The 24,321-nt window shown below is 41.7% G+C and overlaps 1 protein-coding gene across 5 annotated transcripts in view; it reads right to left on the reverse strand.

The window, feature by feature from the left end:
• Nucleotides 1-24,321, reverse strand: part of CPPED1 (calcineurin like phosphoesterase domain containing 1) — a 151,170-nt gene that overhangs the window by 61,239 nt on the left and 65,610 nt on the right. For all 5 annotated transcript variants that reach the window (XM_036827653.1, XM_036827654.1, XM_036827656.1 and 2 more), the window contains one exon: nt 12,305-12,727. In XM_036827653.1, the coding sequence (XP_036683548.1) occupies nt 12,305-12,727 (423 nt within the window). The remainder of the gene's footprint in view (nt 1-12,304; nt 12,728-24,321) is intronic.

Genomic DNA, 24,321 nt, shown 5'->3' on the forward strand with positions numbered 1-24,321 from the left:
GAAAGGGAAGAACCTACAACCAAGATTACTCTACCCGGCAAGGATCTCATTCAGATTCCATGGAGAAATCAAAAGCTTTACAGACAAGCAAAAGCTAAGAGAATTCAGCACCACCAAACCAGCTCTACAACAAATGCTAAAGGAATTTCTCTAAATGGGAAACACAAGAGAAGAAAAGGACCTACAAAAACAAACCCAAAACAATTAAGAAAATGGTCATAGGAACATACATCACAATAATTACCTTAAACGTGAATGGATTACATGCTCCAGCCAAAAGACACAGGCTTGCTGAACAGATACAAAAACAAGACCCATATATATGCTGTCTACAAGAGACCCACTTCAGACCTAGGGACACATACAGACTGAAAGTGAGGGGATGGAAAAAGATATTCCATGCAAATGGAAATCAAAAGAAAGCTGGAGTAGCAATACTCATATCAGATAAAATAGACTTTAAAATAAAGAATGTTACAAGAGACAAGGAAGGACACTACATAATGATCAATGGATCAATCCAAGAAGAAGATATGACAATTATAAATATATATGCACCCAACATAGGAGCACCTCAATACATAAGGCAACTGCTAACAGCTATAAAAGAGGAAATCAACAGTAACACAATAATAGTGGGGGACTTTAACACCTCACTTACACCAATGGACAGATCATCCAAAATGAAAATAAATAAAGAAACAGAAGCTTTAAATGACACAATAGACCAGATAGATTTAATTGATATTTATAGGACATTCGATCCAAAAACAGCAGATTACACTTTCTTCTCAAGTGCGCAAGGAACATTCTCCAGGATAGATCACATCTTGGGTCACAAATCAAGCCTCAGTAAATTTAAGAAAATTGAAATCATATCAAGCATCTTTACTGACCACAACGCTATGAGATTAGAAATGAATTACAGGGAAAAAAACGTAAAAAACACTAACACATGGAGGCTAAACAATATGTTAATAAATAACCAAGAGATCACTGAAGAAATCAAAGAGGAAATAAAAAAATACCTAGAGAGGGGCGTCCCTGGTGGTGCAGTGGTTGAGAATCTGCCTGCCAATGCAAGGGACACGGGTTCGAGCCCTGGTCTGGGAAGATCCCACATGCCGCGGAGCAGCTGGGCTCGTGAGCCACAATTGCTGAGCCTGCGCATCTGGAGCCTGTGCTCCGCAACAAGAGAGGCCGCGATAGTGAGAGGCCCGCGCACCGCGATGAAGAGTGGCCCCCGCTTGCCATAACCAGAGAAAGCCCTCGCACAGAAACGAAGACCCAACACAGCCATAAATAAATAAATAAATAAATACTTTAAAAAAAAATACCTAGAGACAAATGACAATGAAAACACGATGACCCAAAACCTATGGGATGCAGCAAAAGCAGTTCTAAGAGGGAAGTTTATAGCTATACAAGCCTACCTAAAGAAACAAGAAAAATCTCAAGTTAACAATCTAACCTTACACCTAAAGGAACTAGAGAAAGAAGAACAAACAAAACCCAAAGTTAGCAGAAGGAAAGAAATCATAAAGATCAGAGCAGAAATAGAAACAAAAAAAAACAATAGCAAAGATCAATAAAACTAAAAGCTGGTTCTTTGAGAAGATAAACAAAACTGATACACCATTAGCCAGACTCATCAAGAAAAACAGGGGGAGGACTCAAATCAATAAAATTAGAAATGAAAAAGGAGAAGTTACAACAGACACCGCAGAAATACAAAGCATCCTAAGAGACTACTACAAGCAACTCTATGCCAATAAAATGGACAACCTGGAAGAAATGGACAAATTCTTAGAAAGGTATAAGCTTCCAAGACTGAACCAGGAAGAAACAGAAAATATGAACAGACCAATCACAAGTAATGAAATTGAAACTGTGATTAAAAATCTTCCAACAAACAAAAGTCCAGGACCAGATGGCTTCACAGGTGAATTCTATCAAACATTTAGAGAAGAGCTAACACCCATCCTTCTCAAACTCTTCCAAAAAATTGCAGAGGAAGGAACACTCCCAAACTCATTCTACGAGGCCACCATCACCCTGATACCAAAACCAGACAAAGATACTACAAAAAAAGAAAATTACACACCAATATCACTGATGAATACAAATGTAAAAATCCTCAACAAAATACTAGCAAACAGAATCCAACAACACATTAAAAGGATCATACACCACGATCAAGTGGGATTTATCCCAGGGATGCAAGGATTCTTCAATATATGCAAATCAATCAATGTGATACACCATATTAACAAACTGAAGAATAAAAACCATATGATCATCTCAATAGATGCAGAAAAAGCTTTTGACAAAATTCAACACCCATTTATGATAAAAACTCTCCAGAAAGTGGGCATAGAGGGAACCTACCTCAACATAATAAAGGCCATATATGACAAACCCACAGCAAACATCATTCTCAATGGTGAAAAACTGAAAGAATTTCCTCTAAGATCAAGAACGAGACAAGGATGTCCACTCTCACCACTATTATTCAACATAGTTTTGGAACTCCTAGCCATGGCAATCAGAGAAGAAAAAGAAATAAAAAAATACAAATTGGAAAAGAAGAAGTAAAACTGTCACTGTTTGCAGATGACATGATACTATACATAGAGAATCCTAAAAATGCCACCAGAAAACTACTAGAACTAATTAATGAATTTGGTAAAGTTGCAGGATACAAAATGAATGCACAGAAATCTCTTGCATTCCTATACACTAATGATGAAAAATCTGAAAGAGAAATTATGGAAACACTCCCACTTACCATTGCAACAAAAAGAATAAAATACCTAGGAATAAACCTACCTAGGGAGACAAAAGACCTGTATGCAGAAAACTATAAGACACTGATGAAAGAAATTAAAGATGATACCAACAGATGGAGAGATATACCATGTTTTTGGATTGAAAGAGTCAATATTGTGAAAATGAGTATACTACCCAAAGCAATCTACAGATTCAATGCAATCCCTATCAAATTACCAATGGCATTTTTTACGGAGCTAGAACAAATCATCTTAAAATTTGTATGGAGACACAAAAGACCCTGAATAGCCAAAACAATCTTGAGGGAAAAAAACGGAGGTGGAGGAATCAGACTCCCTGACTTCAGACTATACTACAAAGCTACAGTAATGAAGACAATATGGTACTGGCACAAAAACAGAAACATAGATCAATGGAACAAGATAGAAAGCCCAGAGATAAACCCACGCACCTATGACAAAGGAGGCAAAGACATACAATGGAGAAAAGACAGTCTCTTCAATAAGTGGTGCTGGGAAAACTGGACAGCTACATGTAAACGAATGAAATTAGAACACTCCCTAATATCATACGCAAAAATAAACTCAAAATGGAATAGAGACCTAAATGTAAGACCGGACACTATAAAACTCTTAGAGGAAAACATAGGAAGAACACTCTTTGGCATAAATCACAGCAAGATCTTTTTTGACCCACCTCCTAGAGTAATGGAAGTAAAAACAAAAATAAACAAATGGGACCTAATGAAACTTCAAAGCTTTTGCACAGCAAAGGAAACCATAAACAAGACGAAAAGACAACCCCCAGAATGGGAGAAGATATTTGCAAATGAATCAACGGACAAAGGATTAATCTCCAAAATATATAAACAGCTCATGCAGCTCAACATTAAAGAAACAAACAACCCAATCCAAAAATGGGCAGAAGACCTAAATAGACATTTCTCCAAAGAAGACATACAGATGGCCAAGAAGCACATGAAAAGCTGATCAACATCACTAAGTATTAGAGAAATGCAAATCAAAAGTACAATGAGGTATCACCTCACACCAGTTAGAATGGGCATCATCAGAAAATCTACAAACAACAAATGCTGGAGAGGGCGTGGAGAAAAGGGAACCCTCTTGCACTGTTGGTGGGAATGTAAACTGATACAGCCACTATGGAGAACAGTATGGAGGTTCCTTAAAAAAATAAAAATAGAATTACCATATGATCCAGCAATCCCACTACTGGGCATATACCCAGAGAAAACCATAATTCAAAAAGACGCATGCACCCCAATGTTCATTGCAGCACTATTTACAATAGCCAGGTCATGGAAGCAACCTAAATGCCCATTGACAGATGAATGGATAAAGAAGTTGTGGTACATATATACAATGGAATATTACTCAGCCATAAAAAGGAACAAAATTGAGTCATTTGTTGAGACGCAGATGGATCTAGAGACTGTCATACAGAGTGAAATAAGTCAGAAAGAGAAAAACAAATATCGTATATTAACGCATGTATATGGAACCTAGAAAAATGGTACAGATGAGCCGGTATGCAGGGCAGAAGTTGAGACACAGATGTAGAGAACAAACGTATGGACACCAAGGGGGGAAAACCGCGGTGGGGTGGGGATGGTGGTGTGCTGAATTGGGCGATTGGGATTGACATGTATACACTGATGTGTATAAAATTGATGACTAAGAAGAACCTGCAGTATAAAAAAACAACAAAAACAAACAAACAAAAAAAAACAAAAAAAAGAGTGTTTAGCTAAGCGAGGGATATTTCAATTTTACGAAGGAATCCCACCGCTCATTTGAAAGTGACACTAATTGCTATTTTTAAAATGTGACCTAGAAAGAAAAGATATAATATTTTGACTCCATACGCTTAAACAGACATTGCTGTTTCCCATGTACTTGTGGCTCCTTTTTGAAATGTTGCAATGGGATTCTTCAACAAGATTTTGAGCTTTTAGTTTGAGGGTGACCTACAATACTCTGTTTTGTGCATTGCTGCCCTGGGTGCCCAGCACAGGGCCCAGGCTATTTGTTGAATGGATAAATGCTGACTTAACTTTGGGAATAAGCAGCATACACATACACATGCCAGATTCTCAACTTATAAATATTTACTATCAGGACTTGATTTTAACTTTAATTAGCCCAACTGTTAAGGATACCTCCAAAGTGAGAAATGTAATCCATCACTTTGCACCAGATGTAGCTTCCGTAGCTGGTCTTTTATCTTGGTTTACAGTGAATGAAACACAGACATAAAATGACTAAAGCATGATGTTTTATGGTAAACTGATTGAAACATACAGCAGACCAAACCTGGAAGATGAATTCAAGACCAAATGTAAATTAAAGATGGTAAAATTCCTCAAGCTGACATGCCCCCAGAAACTCTGAATTCTACAGATGCTCAAAAAAAGGACTGTTTGTTGAGTTCTCACTTGAAAGTCAGTTAAAAAAAGAACCAATGAGATAGATTTTTAGTGTATTTTAAACAGAGGGTATTGGGACTTCCCTGGCGGTCCCTATGCGCTTCCACTGCAGGGGGTGCGGGTTCCATCCCTGGTCAGGGAACTAAGATTCCCACACTGCCCTGTGGCCAAAAACAAACAAACAAACAAAGGGTGTTGTTTGATGACAGCCACTGCCTTGTGGACCCACTTGCTGGATTCAGAAAAATCTGACTATGAGATTACGCATTCCAAAGTGTGTTTATTAGCACATTAACTGGTGAGGTGTGTGCTTTAAAAACATAAATGCAGAGTCAAATCCTCTCACTAAGTTCCATAGGAATTTTCCACCTAGTTCAATGTTTCCCAACCTTTTAAACTAATACCCCTTTCAACAAAACTGAAAATAGCGTTCATTCCTCATTCACCCCAAAAAACCTCAGACTCTTTGAGACACAGTCTATCTTCCTGCGTAGCCCAGAAGCCAAGAGGTTCCTTCTCAAGCTTCACTTCCTTAGTTTGTATCCTAAAAAGAATTGCTAATTCCTCTTCCTTTTTCAACATATAAAGTTATGTTAGCAAACTGCAGGCACGTCCCCAAACTCGAGGTGCCTCTCCGTGCTTTGTACCCCCTCACGTACACCCTCCCAAGAAGACGCTGCCTGCTCCTGGCAGCACCAGGAGTTCGAGAAGCACTGCTCTCGTGAAAGAAGGAAGCCAGACCCCGGGTAAAGCTAACTTGCCAGCTGTGGGCTCGCACCACGGTCCAGCGCCAGATGACGACAAACCACCCTTCATCAAGCACATGCCATGTCCCAGGCATGGGGCTAAGTGCTCTTATACATGCCTCCCTTTACTTGATTCTCACACCAACACTATGAGGCTGGGACGAGTACCCTCCTTTAACAAGTGAGTAAACTAAGGCAGAAAGATGTTCAGCAGATTACGGGAAGCCGCTTCACTGGGGAGTAGCACCAAAGGATTTGAATCCAGGTCTGTCTGAAGCCAAGCCCGCCTGCTGAGCTGTGACCTTAAACGGTCTTACAGCCCACCCTCATGACCATGCCACCCCTTGTACCGCCATCACAAGTTCGGCCTTACCCGCACACTATCCATGCTACCTGTCATTTATTATTTTTCTTTCACTTGACGAGCTAGTTATAGTTTTTTTCTAACACATGTTAAACACCCAAGCATTTGATTTTCAGTGCCCCAGGGGCCCCCCACCTACACCACACCATGGGCCTCCAGCGGGATGAGCTGCACCCAGGCATGTTCTCCACTGAAGAACCCGGAGCCCCTTCTGGGCAGACCTTCCGTGAGTTGGCAGTTGTGACAGGGGGGTCATCAGAAGCAGCCTGGAATTAGACGTGTGCATGTTGTGGACAAGGTCTCAGGGGAGAGAAAGAGCCTCCCGCTGCATCAGGAACGTCTCTCTAAGCCAAGGATGGGAAAACTATGGCCTGCAGGCCCACCACCTGTTAGTGTAAAGTTTTACCAGAACCTGGTCACACCCACTTGCTTATGTACCGTTTGTGGCTATTTTCATGCTACAGAGGCCAAGTTGAGCAGTCGCTACAGAGACCACAGCCCAAAACGTTCACTATCTGACCCTTTGCAGGGAAAGTCTGCTGACCCCTGCTCTAGGTGATGCATTTCCCATCCAGAAGTCAGCTGGTAAATACCAATCCAGAGGTAACATGGACATTACCTGTGATTCTGCTGATTAGTAGATATGAATCAAGTTTAACTCAATTCCATATTTATTCATTGAGAGGCTACTATGTGATAGTCTACGGCTAGGGGCTGGGTCTATAGAGGTGAACAAAGCTGGGACTCCATTTCCTGGAGGAATCAGGATGGAAACAAATAATTTCAATACAACTCAATATTAGATGTCAGAGTAGGATTTGATGTTTCATCCTTCCTGTTAAGTAGACCCTGGAAACCTGACCTTTTTGTTCTTTAAAACTTTGAAATTCTAAAACCATAACGGTACATGGGCTAAGATCTCTTTCTAGTTTTTTTTAAAAAAGCATAAATAGAGGTGAAACTATAATTCTGTGAAATTACTCATTAGCTTTTACAGGAAAGATCAACTTATTGGAATTTTTCATAATTGCCAAATTCGCTCTGGGCTTTCTACTATACAGTTCTAATCTCTATGTTGAGAATGGAAAAAAGAAAAGGTATCGAGACATCAAGGGAAACAGGGTCAGTTAAAGAGCTAGACTTTTGTTTTTTAAGATTGAGTTTTTAAATTGAAATCCGTATTAACTGGGTCACATATTAACCTTCTGCTGAAAAAGGCATGAGGGATACAGACAATGGCCAGGAGGTTCGATTAAGATTTCATTATCTACTGTCTTTGCAACTCCAACTAGGTATCAGGTGAATTATGGGGAAAACCAATTTCTACATCCCGTGGATGTGATGAAATTGATTATCCTCAGGCAGAGCAAAGAAGATGGAAAATAACTGTGCCACTTCACATCTGTGCATCTGTCCTGCCCCGATAACTGTTTATTTGTACTGGCTATTGACAACATTTTCGCATCATACAGAGGTTTTTTTATTGAGCTTCAAAAGGAGAAACAGAATGCATCTGTTTCTAGGGAAACCTGAGCTCGGAGGCTGGATGCTTTGATTCAAAGAACGTATCCCTACACACATGGTGGCCCATTGTATAGTAACAGCCCTCCTCCTCATTTACCTCATCCCGTTTAGAAAATTAATGCCACAATGTGAGATGATTATTGATGCTCATTATTAAATCATTTATTCATCCCACACAATGATTCAGAATTATTCATTAAGCTTGCTGGAAGGAAGCTGGGTGTTACCTCCATGGTGGTTTGAGGAGGGATGTGCTCTTTAAAAGGATATTTTATAACAACACAATTATCATAATTAAAAGCTACCCTGATATTCTGATATGCTTTTGACATATTTTTGAGTACTGGCATTTTAGCATAAGGAGATAAATGAGACTAAAATAGTATTAGGGAATAATATTGCTGTGGGGAAAAAAAGCTGGAGGCAGTATTAAATACCATCTGCCATCATCACCCCCAACTTCATCATGGTCTTTAAGTTAATGAATTTCACAAAATGTCACCTGAATTTCTGGCTTTCCAAAATGAGTTCAAGAATTACATGGCTGTGACCTGAGCGATCTCCGGCATTACTGAGTCGTGGGGGCCTGCATTCCCCATGACAGCCCACCTACCTGTGCTCCGAAACCAAGCAGGCCCCTCAGGCTGCCACGGAGCTGTGACTGCATCTGATCCCGATATCTTCCCAACGCTGCCCATGCTTTGTTCTGAGTTCAAAAGGCCATTAAGCAAAGGGCCTGGTTTGGGAAGCCACTCAAACTGACAGGTGACTGCAGGAAGGGCACCCTTCTCTCTGCTTCTGCCTGGTCAAGCAGGTCTAGGGGAAGATCCTAAGGCCAGTGACCAAGAAGAGCACGCCTGCCCATATGTGAAGGTGGTGCCTGATGGGAACAGCAGGGGGCCACTTGGGAAGAGAGCAACTTACTGCTGGGTGAACCTGGAAAGTCAGCATGTGGGTCGGAGCAGAGTCACACACATGGCCTGACCCAAGACTGAAGGACCAGGAGGCTGCGTGATGTGTGCCCGACACTGGGAACACACCACACAGAGGCTGCGCCCGGGAGTTCCACCGAGTGGGACCTGGTCTGCTCTGTGCCAGGTGCACAGCGGGTGCTAAACACAGGGAAGGAGCCTGCATCAGAGGTTCATCCTTCACTCATTCCACAAACACTGATGAAGCATTTATTATAGGCTAAGACCTGAGCCAGGCCTCCCCTGCACTCAAGGAGCTGAGAGTCTAGGGGGGCTTCAGACAGGTTGACACTTACAAATGCACTGGGAGCAAGGGCAGCTGAGGAAGAACCTGGCGGGGCAGGGCTGGGGGCACCTCATACAGAAAGTTGAGGCGGCGTTGGCCAGATGAAATGGAAGAGGCAGAGACAGTGACAAAGGGTGAGGACAGCCTTATCCTATGTATGAAGGGGCCTCAGAAGGGTAGATGCTGTTGGGCTACATACTCCTCTGGACGTAGTGGAGAAAGGACCAGAATGGGGCAAGAGTGGGGCAGGGGGACCAAGTCAAAGCTGTTGCTACCACCCAGCTGAGAGGCAATGGTGGCCTAAAGAAGTGGAAAGGCTGGAGAGCTATTAAAGAGGTAGAATTAAAGGCACATGAAGCATCAATCTTCCTGGGCAAGGAGGCCCTACTGGAGAAGAATCCATCAGAGTTCCAGAACCAGAGGCCTTTAAGAGCTGATAAGATTATTTACAGTAGCCAAGACATGGAAGCAACTCAAGTGCCCATCAATAGACAACTGGATTAAGAAGATGTGATACACACACACACACACACACACACACACACACACACACACACACACACAGAGGAATATTACTCAGCCATAAAAAAGAAGGAATACTGCCATCTGCAGCAACATGGATGGACCTAAAGACTATGATGCCCAGTGACATAAGTCAGACAGAGAAAGACAAATACTATATGATATGACTTATATGTGGAATCTAAAAAATAATACCAATGAATGTATATGCAAAACAGAAACAGACTTACAGACATAGAAACCAAACTTGTGGTTATCAAAGGGGAGAGGGAAGGGAGAAGGGACAAATGAGGGGTATGGAATTAACAGATACCAACCACTATATATAAAATAGATAAGTAAGAAGGATATACTGTACAACACAGGGAATTATACCCAATATCTTGTAATAATTTATAATGGAGTATAATCTGCAAAAATACTGAATCACTATGTTGTACACTTGAAACTAACACAATATTGTAAATCAATTATACTTCTGTTGAAAAATAAAGAGCAGATAAGAAAACTAGTCCCTCGGCTCTGTCTCATGCTCAGCAAGCAACCTCCTGATTATAACTTGGCCTCCCATGCTGTTTTGCCTACGGGAAGAGACTGCACTGCTAGGGTTAAGGGGAGGATTGCGGCCTTGCTCTAAATTAATAAAATGTAAAATAGATAGCGAATGGAAGCAGCCGCATAGCAGAGGGAGATCAGCTCGGTGCTTTGTGACCACCTAGAGGGGTGGGATAGGGAGGGTGGGAGGGAGGGAGATGCAAGAGGGAGGAGATATGGGGATATATGTATATGTATAACTGATTCACTTTGTTATAAAGCAGAAACTAACACACCAATGTAAAGCAATTATACTCCAATAAAGATGTTTACAAAATTTTTTTAAAAAATAAAATGTCATTCTGGTGGTAGATATCAGTCTCTGTGAGCTGGGGCAACTGGAGCCCACCCCCGAGACACAGACCAGCTCTGGGGGTGCCAACAAATCCTCCCTGAGCTCGCAGGGCTGCAGGCCTGACGGGGGAGGTGGCTGGTGCATCCCAGATGCGATGTCACCCTCTGGGGTTCCTGGTGGGTGGACAGCAGAATTCCCCCGAGGATGCCCTGTTAGAGCTGGGGTCGCCCTCTTTATAAACGTCTCCAGGTCTCAGTATCTGGGGCTGCTCCTGGGCTGCATGTGCTCCGTCCTACAGGGGGAAACCCAGAACCCCATGCCACTCAAGGATGCGGCTGACAACGAAGAGCAGCCACGGGGATGGCATTTGCATCATTTAACATTTGATATAAAAGGAATCATTTCAGTGGCATTAAGTGTTCTCTCTGGCATTATTCTCTGTTACAAAATAGTCTCCGTGGTGGTGCTGATGCCATCTTGACACTTCATTTCCTTGTCAACAAAGACAAAAAAAGTTGGTTTTCTGCACCAACTCAAGCATGGCATAAAATTTCAAAGGCTTTAATAAAAGTTTTCCAACTTCACCTCCATGGAACAGTTGGAAAACGTCTCCAATTATGCAAGCTTTTTGTAAAATGTCTCGAAAATACAGAAGGGCCTATTGTACTTCTCACAAGTAAATGTGAACACATTTAATGCTCAAAGGTGAAAAGAGCGTCAGGATTTTTTTTTTTTAATGAATGCTTGCTACTTATTGGGTCAGGCCCCCTCCGTCTCCCTACCCCCTAACAAATAAAAGAATGTATTTATATTTTAGAGGCGTTTGATGAAGTACACTCTGGAAAGATCTGAAAGGAGGCATTAGGACCAAAACAAGAGACACAACAGCCGTCAAAATTGGAATCCTGCCAAGTCAGTGGTAACGCAGGGAACCGGCTGAGAACGCACCATTTCTCATGAGAGGAAAGCTGCAGGTGCTCCCAGGAGGAGGAATGAGGTGTGTGGGCTGGCGGTGCACACAGCGCCACCGGAACTGAGATCTCTAGAGATGGAGTGTCCTCATTGTGTGTGTGTGTGTGTGTGTGTGCTCACGTATGTGTCATATGTGTGATTAGCTTAAAATTCACAGCAGGGTAAGATCAGACTAAATAGATTTCTCCTCCTACTTCTGGAGGAGAACTCAGTCCACCGCACTAAAGGAACACTGATAAGGCTCCAGGACCTGCCCTACAGCCATGTTCCAGGATTTCCCAGGTTACGTCTAATACTGGTAGGAAGTTTGGCTCTTAAATACCATCTCCCCTTGGGCAAGTTCCTGCTTCCCAGAGAAATGAGAAAAGATACTCCTGGCATCTTCCTTTGCCTGGGGCACATAGAGCCACACTCAGACCAGACCCGCCCCCCAATAACCCCCAACCTGCAGGGTCCCTCCCCATCCTCAGCTGTGAGCAGCTATGACTTCAGTACTCAGCTTGGGGCTGTTCTCATCCTGTCCAGGCCCCTTCTCACTGAGTCCTCACAGCCACCCCATGGGAGAGCTGCTTCTGCTATTCCTACTTTACAGATGAGGAAGCTGAGGCTTGGAGGGCAAGGCAGCTCATCTAAGGCCACACAGCCATGAGTGCCAGAGCTGGGATTAGAATCCAGTCCTGCCCAAGGCCCCATCCTCTCTCCCCTTTGCCAGGCCGCAGAGGGGCAGGAGAAGGATCTGGACACCTCCTCTCCAGATCACCCTTCCACCCAGACACCTGGGGCCCCAGGCCTACCTGCTTGGGAGAACTTGTCTGCCATCTCCTTCCGCACCAACTTGGTGAGGTTGAAGTAGTCGTCGTCCTCGTCGATGCTCTGCAGGAACAGCGGGATGTGCTGGAAGACGACGGCGTGCTGGCACTTCTGCTGCCCAGCGATGCTCAGCTGCTGGTCCAGCCACTGGTCCTGGGCCTGCTTCAAGGCAGGGCACATGGAGGCATCATAGAAGAACTGGGAGTTGAGGACGAGGAACAGGACGCCCCCAGCCCAGAAGCTGAAATAGTCATCTCCCCAGGTCCGCTGGAACTCCGCGATGGTCTCGGGGGTGGGGACATTGCCCACGTCATGGTTGCCGCTGACGAGGACCAGCGGGATCTCGCCGTCCACGGTCCTGAGCACCCGCTGCAGGTCCTCCGTCTGCTCCTTCCGCCAGGGCGTCCCTGGAAGAGTGAGGGTCATGTCCTGAGACACCTGAGGCTGCTTGTGCCTTTACAATATCAAATTAGAGAATAATCTAGAAATCCACTCAACTGGACACATGGAAACTGCAAAAAGCAGTCATACGTTAAAAACAAATCAACAAGTGAGGTGGGAACTTCTGTCCTCCTTCCCCTGGAAATTCAGTGTCTAACTGGCCATCTGACCCAAAATTGCTGATTGAGTGATGGTGTAGAGTCATTCTAATTGTAAATATTAGTGAAGCTGAATTTCTATCTTTTATTTAGAAAATAAATATAAATAGTTGTGACTTTTCTGCCCTGTTTCAAGGGGTCATCAAATGCACCCCTGAGGTGTATGGACCCAGCTCTGAACGCTAACCTCAAACGACAGCTATTAAAGTTTTTCTTACCATACACACCACCGTGCAGACTGTGTGACCACCTTTATGGGAAAAATTCTTAGAATCCAAATCAACTGGCATGTGTATCTTGCCAAACCTTCCCCATACAGGGGAAGAGGCATTTTATATTCTACTAACAGTGTGCTAGAGAGCAGGGGCTCAATGCCTTAATATGAAGCACATTCCCCCTGGCACTCAGGAGTCAGTATGGAGATGATTATTTGGACAAAGAGTGGGTTCCCTCCTCCCTCAGATTCCTGGCTTCCACGCTTCCTGTAATAACGTATTAAAACCTTAATAAATGGGCTTTGAGATGACCAATTTAATTCCAGATCTGTTTTTTTTTTTTTTTTTTTTTTGGTGCTACTTTATTCAACAAATATTTATCGAGTACTGACTATGTATAAGGTACTGATTTAGCTACCAGGGTCAGCTGTGAGTCAAAGAGACACAAACCCTTCCTTTCAAACTAGTGAGTCAGACAATCTGTCAAGTAAATTATAGAAGCACACCCATCTGTATCAGATGTTATTAAGCATGATTGAGAAAAGCAAAGCGGGGAAAGGACATGATTCCTGATAGTTCTGAGGAATAAGCTCAGCATCCTGCAAAGACAGCATATGAAAAATGATGAAAGAGAGAAGCCCACCTTCACGAGGGATGATAAAAATTCACCTGAAAAATGCTGCCATGAGCAGATGAAAATTATACCCCACATTTCATTTCCATCATGAATTAAAAAGAAAGCAGCAAAGTCTTTACAAAGCAATTACAGCTAAGAAAGAAGAACATAAAGCAGAAATAAAGGAATTCAGTTTAGATGGTCAGAAAATAGGCAGATGTGAAATAGGAACTGGTAGAACTAACTCAGGAAAGAAAGAGAGGGAAATGACAAAGCCACTTCAGAAATTACAACCACAAGATTAGCAGTGAGATTTCCTTTACAGCAAGTATATGCCTGCTTTTCTAAATATCCCATCAGAGTGTGTACAGAATGTGCACTCTCTAACTGTTGAATACAGAGTCCCTCATATTTCCACTCAATCAAACTTGTTAATGGGGTGATTCAAACCTCCTATGTCATTATTCTTTGCTTTTGGCCTATTGATCTGTATCAGTTTCTGAAACACCTGGTTAGGTCGTCACTCTAATTATGGATCAATTGATTTCTCCTGGTAATTCTGCCACATTTGGTGTTCACTTACTTTTAGCTATGTTGTTAGACACTTAAGAGTTCAGAACTCCCATATCTCACTGAAATATTTTTATATTTAATCCTAATAAAATAAATAAATGAAGAGAAAATAAAGAGGTAGATCTGTATGGATGTTGTGGAAAGATCTGTAATATATATTAAATTAAAAAGGTAAGACATGGAGGAGTAAAAATCACACATAAATTTTAAAAAGGCTTACACATATTCATATATTATGGATAGAACTTCTCCAAAGATACAAAGGAAACTAACAACTCTGGTTAAATCTGGGAAACAAAAGTGGGGAGTGAAGGAGACTTTCACATTTGGTTTAAAACCCTTTATACTATATTTTTAAAGTTCCATCCTTTCTTCCTCACTTTTTCCAAGCTTATGTATCAGTTTCATTTTAAAAAAGAATTAAATTTTAAAAAGCTTATGTATTATTTTCATTTTTAAAAAAAGAATTTAAAAAAAATCCTTAGCCTCAGAATCCTAAGGATTAAAGAAAATTTAGAGGAGGCCAGTCAGGCGGCTACATTTCCAGTAGACCCCAATCTCGGGGGTGAGTGGAATTTACTGGGGAAAGGCCGGCTGATCCCCACAGAAAGAGCTCAGGCGAGGGGAGAAGCAGGTCCTGCCTAGCACCGGGGACCAGGAAGCCTCTCCCTCGGTGGTGCTGGGGATTTGCCTACAGACAGCATCTGCTTCCTCACTGGTCTGGGCTGGCCCTGGGGCTCCTGGTTTGAAGAGGCCGTTGACTGATGTTGCTTCCTTAGCTGAACTTGGACTGTGGGTATCTGCGTTGACTCTAAACCCCTCTAAGACCCCACTGGTCTGTCCCTTTCCCATGTGAACAGACTGCTAGTTAGAGAGGATGAATCCTTTACGGTCTTGAACATGATAAACCATCTCAAAGGGACTCCATGAACCAACAGTAATTTATCACTACTTTTCGTAAGCAGTTTTCTAAAAGACCCCAAAACTACCACAATTGTCTCCTCCTTTCCACTGACTTAGGGATTTTCTGACACTCGACTAGCCAATATTTACCGAGCACTGACTCCAGGCCAGGCACTGTACTAAGAACTGTACGTGTATTAACTCAGTTGACAACCAGTGGAGAACTTGAACTTGGTGCTCCGGCTCAGAGTGCTGCCTCTCATTACAGTGTCCTGGTCACAGTGTATTATGTATGAAGTCCTGATCCACAGCACAAGGACTTTGTAATACACTGGGGTGCAGAGTGTCTCCCATTCTTGATTTTCAAAAGACATTTCATCACAATGCTTCATACACTGACTGAGGCAGACGCAAAGAATGTTCAAGTAGCTAATGACCATACACAGAAAAGTTAAAAATGAGTACCTCAAAAGACAGACTTATTCAAACCTTGGAAAGGAGACCTTGTCTACAAAGCAATCTACAGCGAAGAGCTGTGAATTATACACAACAACAGGATGTTTGTTTGTTTCCAAACTTCAGAGGGATGCTGCTCTTGGAGAAATCACAAATAATCCCCAATAACCTGTTAAAAGACATGAAGCCCATCTTCCCTGGATCCCCTCAATCAAAGATAAGCCTCTCTTGTGTGGCTTTTCCAGGACTTTCTATACCCCCCCATCTGGCAAGGTGTGGATTGGGAGTCTGTGACACATGGGTTTGGACCTTGGCTCTTGCCCTTCACAAGCTTGTGTGGCCTTGAATGAGTCACCTGGGTCCTCTGAGCCTTGGCCTCAGTATGTGTAAAATGGGAATGATAACCCCACAATTCAGAGGGCAGCTGTAAGGATTCATACCAAGATGATTTCCAGAATTTGGTACAAACAGGTATGGAAAAGGTGATCTGTCTTCCCTTCACCCCACACTTGAAGGTAGTAATTCTTCCCTCTTTATCAGTAACCCAACCATGTACACAGAGCAATCAATGTATCATTCCTGGGGAATTCCCTGGTGGTCCAGTGGTTAGGACTCCGCACTTCCACTGCAGGGGGCATGGGTTCAATCCCTGGTCAGGGAGCTAAGATCCTGCAAGCCGTGAGGCGCAGCCAAAAAAAAAAAAAAATCATTTCTGAAGGAATAAAAACATTCTCCAGGGATATAAATAATTTTTAGATAAGAATTTCAAAGTGAAGGAGTAAATTCTAGATGGTAAAAAGCCACGTTTAATGAAAACATCTGTATTACATTCAACACGCTCATTTGTGTATATCAGAATTTCTTTAGGGTCAGAATATCAATAATACCTTAGAATTAACATAGCTTATAGCACATCTTAGCACACCTTCCAAAAAAAGTCATAATGCTGTAGCAAAGCCCACAGCCAAACCTCACTAGCACCAGGAGTAGAATAAAAATGGAAACCTGGTCAAGGATCCAGAGCTCCCATGAGATTATTATTAAGCGAGGCTCTGCGCTTCACAGAGAAGATAGGGAAGGAGGCAGGAAAATAAAAGACTCTGGCTAAGGAAGAAAAATTGCAAGAAATGGCTCAGAAGAGAGAAGGAAAAGGATTGTTCTGGGCAGGTCTTCAAACTGGATGAGGGGTGTCTGCTGAGAAGTGGGTTACAAAGGAACAGGGACCCCGAGGTCAGCACACACCTGTTGCATGCTGAGGATAATTCTGCATGGGACTGGCAGGGCAGTATGGAAAGCTATGATGTGTTTAAAATATCTTTTAAAAAATTTTAATGCAATGAATTAAAATTAAACCAGGAGGTAAAGAACATTATAAAGATAATAACAAAATACTTATTTACATCATTCATTGACTTTGAAATTTTTTTTTTTAATTTATTTATTTATGGTTGTGTTGGATCTTCGTCTCCGTGCGAGGGCTTTCTCTAGTTGCGGCAAGCGGGGGCCACTCATCGCGGTGCACGGGCCTTCTCACTATCGTGGCCTCTCTCGTTGCGGAGCACAGGCTCCAGACGCGCAGGCTCAGTAATTATGGCTCACGGGCCCAGTTGCTCCACGGCATGTGGGATCCTCCCAGACCAGGGCTCGAACCCGTGTCCCCTGCATTGGCAGGCAGACTCTCAACCACTGCGCCACCAGGGAAGCCCGACTTTGAATTTTTAACATGATGTGGTATCACAAAATGTATAACTTACAGGCAATGTTCATTAAAGCAGAGATTATTACCTTGTTGTTTTCAGAATAGCCTTAAAATACATTGATAAAATCTCTCAGCAAACTTGGAAGAGAAATAAACATCCTTCACTTGATAAAGGGCATCTACAAAAAAAAAAACTATAGCTAACATATACTTAATGGTGAAAGATTGAATGCTTTCCCCCTATGATTAGGAACAAGGCAAGAAGATCTGCTCTCACCACTTGTATTCAACAACATACTGGAAGTGCTGGCCAGTGTAATTGGGCAAGAAAAAAAAATAAAAAGCATACAGACTGGAAAAGAAGAAATATAACTGTCTATTCTCAGAAGATATGACTGTCTCCATAGAAAACCCCAACAAATCTAGAAAGAAAAAACCGCTCCTAGAACTAATAAGGGGAATTAGCTTGGTTACTGGATGAAAGGTCAATATATAAAAATCTATTTTATTTCTATTTACTGGCAGTGAAGAACTAGAGGTTTAAATAGAAGGATTTAAGAGATATTTAGGAGGTAGAAACAAGAGAAATCTTTGTTGTATTGACTACAAGAAGGAGAAGGACTCAAAAATAATTCCCAGACATCTGAGCAACTGGAAGGTTAGTCATGTCATTTACTGACACAGAAAAGACTAGGGAAGAAATAGATTAGAGGTAAAAATCAAAAGCTTTTTTTCAATATAAAATCTGATGTACTGGTACAAGCAACATAAGAAAAAATAGACAAATTGGACTTCATGATAATTAAAAACTTTGTGCATCAAAAGACATTATCAACAGAGTAAAAAGGCAGCCTACATTTTGGGAGAAAATATTTTCAAATCATACATCAGATAAGGCATAATATCCAGAATATATAGATAACTCCTAAAACTCAACAACAACAAACAACCTGACACAAAAGTGGGTAAAGGACTGAAACGACACTTCTCCAAAGAGGATATAAAAATGGTCAATAAACCCATGAAAAGATGCTCAACCTCACTAGTCATTAGGGAAATGCAAATCAACACCAAAATGGGATACCACCTCACATCCATTAAGACGGTTACAACAAACAAACAAAAAACAGGTGTTGGTGAGGATGTGGAGAAATGCAAACCTTGTACATTGTTACTAGAAATGTAAAGTGGAACAGCTGCTGTGGAAAACAGTATGGTGGCTACTCAAAAAATTAAAAATAGAATTACCATATGATCCAGCAATTCCACTTCGGGGTATATACCCAAAATAATTGAAAGCAGGGTCCTGAAGAGTTATCTGTACACCCATGTTCACAGCAGCATTATTCACAATAGCTAAAACGTGGAAACCCAAATGTCCATCAGTGGATGAATGGATAAGCAAAATGTGGTATAGACACACAATTCAGCTTTAAAAAGGAAGGAACTTCTAACATATGTTACAACATAGATCAATCTTGAGGACATTATGCTAAGGATAACTTGCCAATCACAAAAAGACAAATACTATATGATTCCACTTATATGCTGGGGGTGGCATTTCAAGCCAAAGCACAGGTGGGCTCTGGATTCAGAGGTTGTGTGACTGCCTTCATGAGGGGTGGTGTCCTTTGGGCACAATCCCTTCTGGGCCTCTACCCCTTAAAATGGAAATTTTATCAACTCTTTTATGGAGATGCTGTAAGATAAATGAGATCATGCATTAAGTGCCCGATGTGTAGCATGTGCTCACCTGTCTGTCCCCTAGCCCTAACCCTCTCCCCTCCCAGCCCTCCCCGTGAAAAGGCAAGGAGGAGGGAAGCTAGACATTAGGTCATCCTAGATCTCCCTGGTATCCTCCTTATTCTCAGGGTGATTGGCCCCTGGCCCTAATGCTGACCCCTGAGCTGTGCAGGAAAGGACAGCACACACGTGCATGCTGACACCCTAGCACATGGGTGGGGAGAATATCCAGCTCACCTCTACCTGGCAATTTGCTTGTGATGTTTGGAAGCCACAGGGCACGGCAGAAAGGTGGATGAATGGATGGATGGACAATGATAAGACACTTGTAACGAGGGTGAAACCTGCCAAAGATGAGAACTTCTAGTGCCAGCCCTAAGAGATCTCTGGAAACACCGTCACTGGTGGCCCTTTATCATTTGAAGATTGGAAACAGAACAGTCCCATCAGGGCATCTACTAAATGGTTAAGATCATAAATTAAAACTCCTTTTAGGGGCCAATTAGGAAAGATCAATTTAAAATTTTAAAAACTCATATCTAGTCCTTAGCAATTCCATTTATAAGAATTTATCCTACAGAAATATACGTGTGTATGTATATTCACTGCAGCATCATTTGAGAAGACAGAAAAATCTGAAATGACTTAAATGTTCATCAATAGGGAGTGTGTCTTTACTATGGAACAATAAACGGTAAATATGTATCATATAAATGTATATTTGTGTATAAATATATAATATAAATACATAATAAACAGGTAAGTAAATATATACTGCTAAAGCTTGGGGAGCTATGGCTTGGGCGGAGAGGTTAAGTGAAAACAGTAAGTTGCAAGAACCAGTATATATGATTCTGTTGAAAATAAGCCAACAAGTTAGTATACTCAGAGATAAAATTTCTAGAAAAATATGGACGAACTATTAATAGTAATTATCTGTAGTGAATGGAATGACAGAAAACATTTCAGTTTCCTGTAAAGTCTGAATTCTTATAATGAGCATGAATTACTTTTACAATCAGAAAAACAATCAAGACATTTAAAAAATTACAAATGTGCTAGAATTATATGGTTAGGTAAACAAGTACAATTTTAATGGGAACAAATACAAAACAAATGACAAGGCCAATGTGTAAGATAAGTTCTTCGCTCTCAGAAAGACAGAAAATAGAGGAAAAGAAAGCACCAGAAAAGTGTTTTGTTTTTGTTTTTAATTCTTTTTTTGCTTCATATAAATAGAATCTTACAATAAATGGTCTTGAGTGGCTGGTTTCCTTCACTTAGAACAATGTTTCCAAGGCTCATCCATGTTGTAGACTGTATCAGCACTCCATTCCTTTACTGTTGAATGATACTCTATTGTACAGATACACCACACTGTGTCTATCCATTCATCAGCTGATGGGTATTTGGAGTGTTTCCACTTTTTGGCTATTATGAATAATGCTGCTATAAACGACTATAAACTTCTCTTGGGTATTTCTCTAAGACTGAAATTGCTGGGTCATAACTGTATGTTTAATCATTTAAATAACTACCAGACTGTCTCCCAAAACACCGTTTTACATTTTACATTCCTGCCAGCAATGTACAAGGGTTCCAATGTCTCCACATCCTTGACAATACCTGTTATTTTCTGTCTTTTTGGTGAGAGCCATCCTAGTGGGTATAAAGTGGAATCTCATTGTGGTTTTCATTTGCATGTACCTAATGACTAATGATGCTGAAAATCTTTTCACGTGCTTACTGGCCATTTGTTCATCTTCTTTGAAGAAATGTTTATTGAGATCCTTTGTCCATTTTCAAACTGAGTTATCTGCCTTTTCATTACTGAGTTGTAAGAGCTCTTTATATATTATGGATACTCGTCCTTTATCAGCTATGTAATTTGCAAATATTTTCTCCCATTCCATGGGTTTGTCTTTCCACTTTCTTGATAATGTCTTTTGAAGCACAAAATTTTTCAAGTTTGATAAAGTCCAACTTACCTGTCTTCTCTTTTGTCGTTTGTGCTTTTAGCATTATATCTAAGAAATCACTGTCTAATACAAAGTCTAATACAAAGATATATGCCTACATTTTCTTCTAAGAGTTTTACGGTATTAGCTTTTATTTGGTCTTTGATAAATTTTGAGATAATTTTTGAATATGGTGTGAGGTAGGGGTCCAAATCTACTCTTTTGCATGTGGATATCCAGTTGTACCAGCACCAACAACAACCAGTTGCTGTAAAGATTACCTTTTCCCCCACTGAATTGTCTTGGCAACCTTGTCAGAAATCAATTGATCCTAAATGTGAGGGCTTATTTCTGAACTCTCAATTCTATTCCACTAATGTCTATCCTTATGCCAGTACCACACTGTTTGGATTACTACAGCTTTCTAGTAAGTTTAAAATCAGGAAGTGTGCGTCCTCTGATTTTGTTCCTCTTTTTCAAGGTTGTTCTGGCTATTCTGGGTCTCCTGAGTTTCCACATGAATTTTAGGATCAGCCTGTGGTAACTGTGGAATCAAGGAGAGCTAAGATCAAGGTCTACCACTCAGGAAGCTTACAGCTTTTAAGGAAAGCTTGTTTGAGTTTCTGTCATTGCAAACACACCCACAGCCATGCTGGCCGTTCTGGGACTGGACCATGACCCAGCAGGTTGGCCCATGCCCAGAGATTAAAGGTGATGTGTACTTCTGAAAATAATGTCCCGACCACCTGTGTGCCTGCACTACACAGGCGAGGGAGGCAGCAGGGGTGTGGGACCCTGACGTGCTCTGTGAAGAGTGTCACATTAGGAGGACCACGTCCTCAAGAAGATTAATCTGCCAAAGGCAGACGGGAGGGCTTAGAGGGAGCTGAATGGAGGAAGAGGTGCCGACAGACAGGCGATTTTATGGGGTTCAGCCAAAAGGTAATAAAGACTGGAACAGGGCCGTGATACTAGGAATGGCAAGGAAGGAGACCATCGAAATACGTGTCAGCTTTACCATTTGAATAAGAAAACATGGAGGAGAAAAACATGTAAACATTCTGCCATTATCTGGACTTGTTGCTGCTGGCCAAGGTCTTCCGTAAGTTATTTTTCCCTCCAAAGTGATCCTTTATTTGGTATCTGTCTTCTTTAGAGCCAATCTTGGTGCTACTATAAAGTGTGTACATACATAATGATAAAATATTCAATTTAACAAAATGCTACTGGGCACTTGGTACATGCAAGACATTGCTTAAGCCTGATGCTGTTAAGAGACAATGTCATGCCCAGGGACAAAGAAGCTCCAGGACAGTTACAAGCTGATTCACCTCTAAGTACCGGCAAGTCCCCTTGGAGGAAGAAATGAGCACGATTCATTTCTGTTCACAGCTTCTGGGGTGTCAGATGCATGAAAAGGTCTTATTTAGAATGAGTGTCTCTTTTTACTTTAAGATTCCATTTTACAATCTGAACTCTGGCACTGGCAGCTATGCCCCTCAATCTTTGGTCTCATTTGGGATTTTAAATACACAACCTAATGAAAAGTTAATAGGAGATTCACTGTTAAACTCCAAATATAGTCACTGCTCTTTCAAAGCCAGAGGCAAAAATCTAAAAAGCCCCAGTCATTGCAGGGCTGAAAGAAGAGAAATTATTTGTCTTTCGCTAGGCATTTAATCAACGCGCACCTGCCGTCCTACTGTGTGCTAGGTCATGGCCACACCAGAATAAGTTAGATGTTATCTTTGTTCTCATGGAGTTCAAAGTCTGGAGGGGACCCAACATGAAAACAGGCAGTGACCATATGGGTCGTGAAGTTCTGTGATGCGAGCAATGGTCCCTGTGGAAGCACAGGGTGGGGGTAACTGATTAGTTGGGAGGTATTCGAGAGCGTTGTCAGAGGAAGCAACACTCCAACCAAATATCAAAAGGCTTAGGAAGAATTAGTGCCTGCTGGGTAGGGGGTGTGTTTTCCTAGGCAAAGGGAATAGCAAGGTGAAGGCAGAGGTCAGAAGGAGAACCTGGCACCATTTGGGATGTCGGGCAGTGAAGACTGCACAAGCCAGAGTAATAAAGAGAGCTTAGACGCTTGGATGCCTATTCTGTAACTCAGCACTGAGCTAAGTGCTTTACACAGATGATCTCATTTGCTCCCAGGAGAACCCTAGGGGCTAGAATTAACAGTACAAATGAGGAAACTGAGGCACAGGTGAGCACCTCATTCAAGGTCACGGAGTTGATAAGTGGCACAGCTGGATTTTAACCCAGGTAGGAATACCAAATACAGGATGCTCAAGTTACATGCGAATTGCAAACGGATGAGTTTTTAGTATAATTATGTCCCATGGAGTATTTGTATGCCTGTATTTTTATTTGCTAAATCTGGCAACCCTAAACTTAGATCCCACCTGGGTTAACCCAGCCTGACTCCACAGCTGATGTTCTTGGCTATGAATGGAAAAGGGTGCGTACACCATCCCCTGGTCAGCGCCAAGATGCAGGTGAACACTATAGGGGAAGACAGAGGGAGCTGCAGTCAACTCCATGCGTTTCTATGTTGAGATGCAAGACTATGATTTCAGGCCCAATCCCTGAAACAATTAGCTTGACCACGTTTTTCTTGATGTGTTATCCATCCAACTGGCAACAATCAAAAAGTGTTAATAATACAATTTGTTGGTGAGGGCATGGGGAAACAGGACCTCTCTTAAGAGTGTTGGCTGGAGTGTAAATGATTTCCTTTATTCAAATTTGAAAACCCACATATACTTTGACCCCAACATCTTAACACCTGGGAATTTTCCCAACAATATGTGCCCAAAAAACAGGTACAAACAACAATTTTTATTGCAGCCTGGTTGTAAGAGCATAGCAGGGCTGGGAGTAGGACAAGGAGAGTGAATGCAGAATTTAAGGAGGCATTCACTCTTGGGTTTATGCAAGTGCTGGCCCTGCACCTACACAACCCTGAGAGCAAGTGCCTTCTTAAATTCTGCTCCCTAGATGCCTCCTTCGCTTCACTGGAACCCCAGTCCTTCAGCCTATCATAATCGACAACCTAAGTGAACACAGATAGGAGACTGGGTAAATAAATTATGGTCAATCCATATAATGAAATACCATGCAGCCACACAAAAAATGAGGTAGACCGTCTATACTATGGTAAAAAACAAGAGCAAGGCATTGTGCATAATTTGCTACCTTTTATGTGAAAAAGGAGAAATATATATACATAT

Source organism: Balaenoptera musculus, chromosome 15 (assembly GCF_009873245.2).
Source record: "Balaenoptera musculus isolate JJ_BM4_2016_0621 chromosome 15, mBalMus1.pri.v3, whole genome shotgun sequence".
Classification (NCBI taxonomy): domain Eukaryota; kingdom Metazoa; phylum Chordata; class Mammalia; order Artiodactyla; family Balaenopteridae; genus Balaenoptera; species Balaenoptera musculus.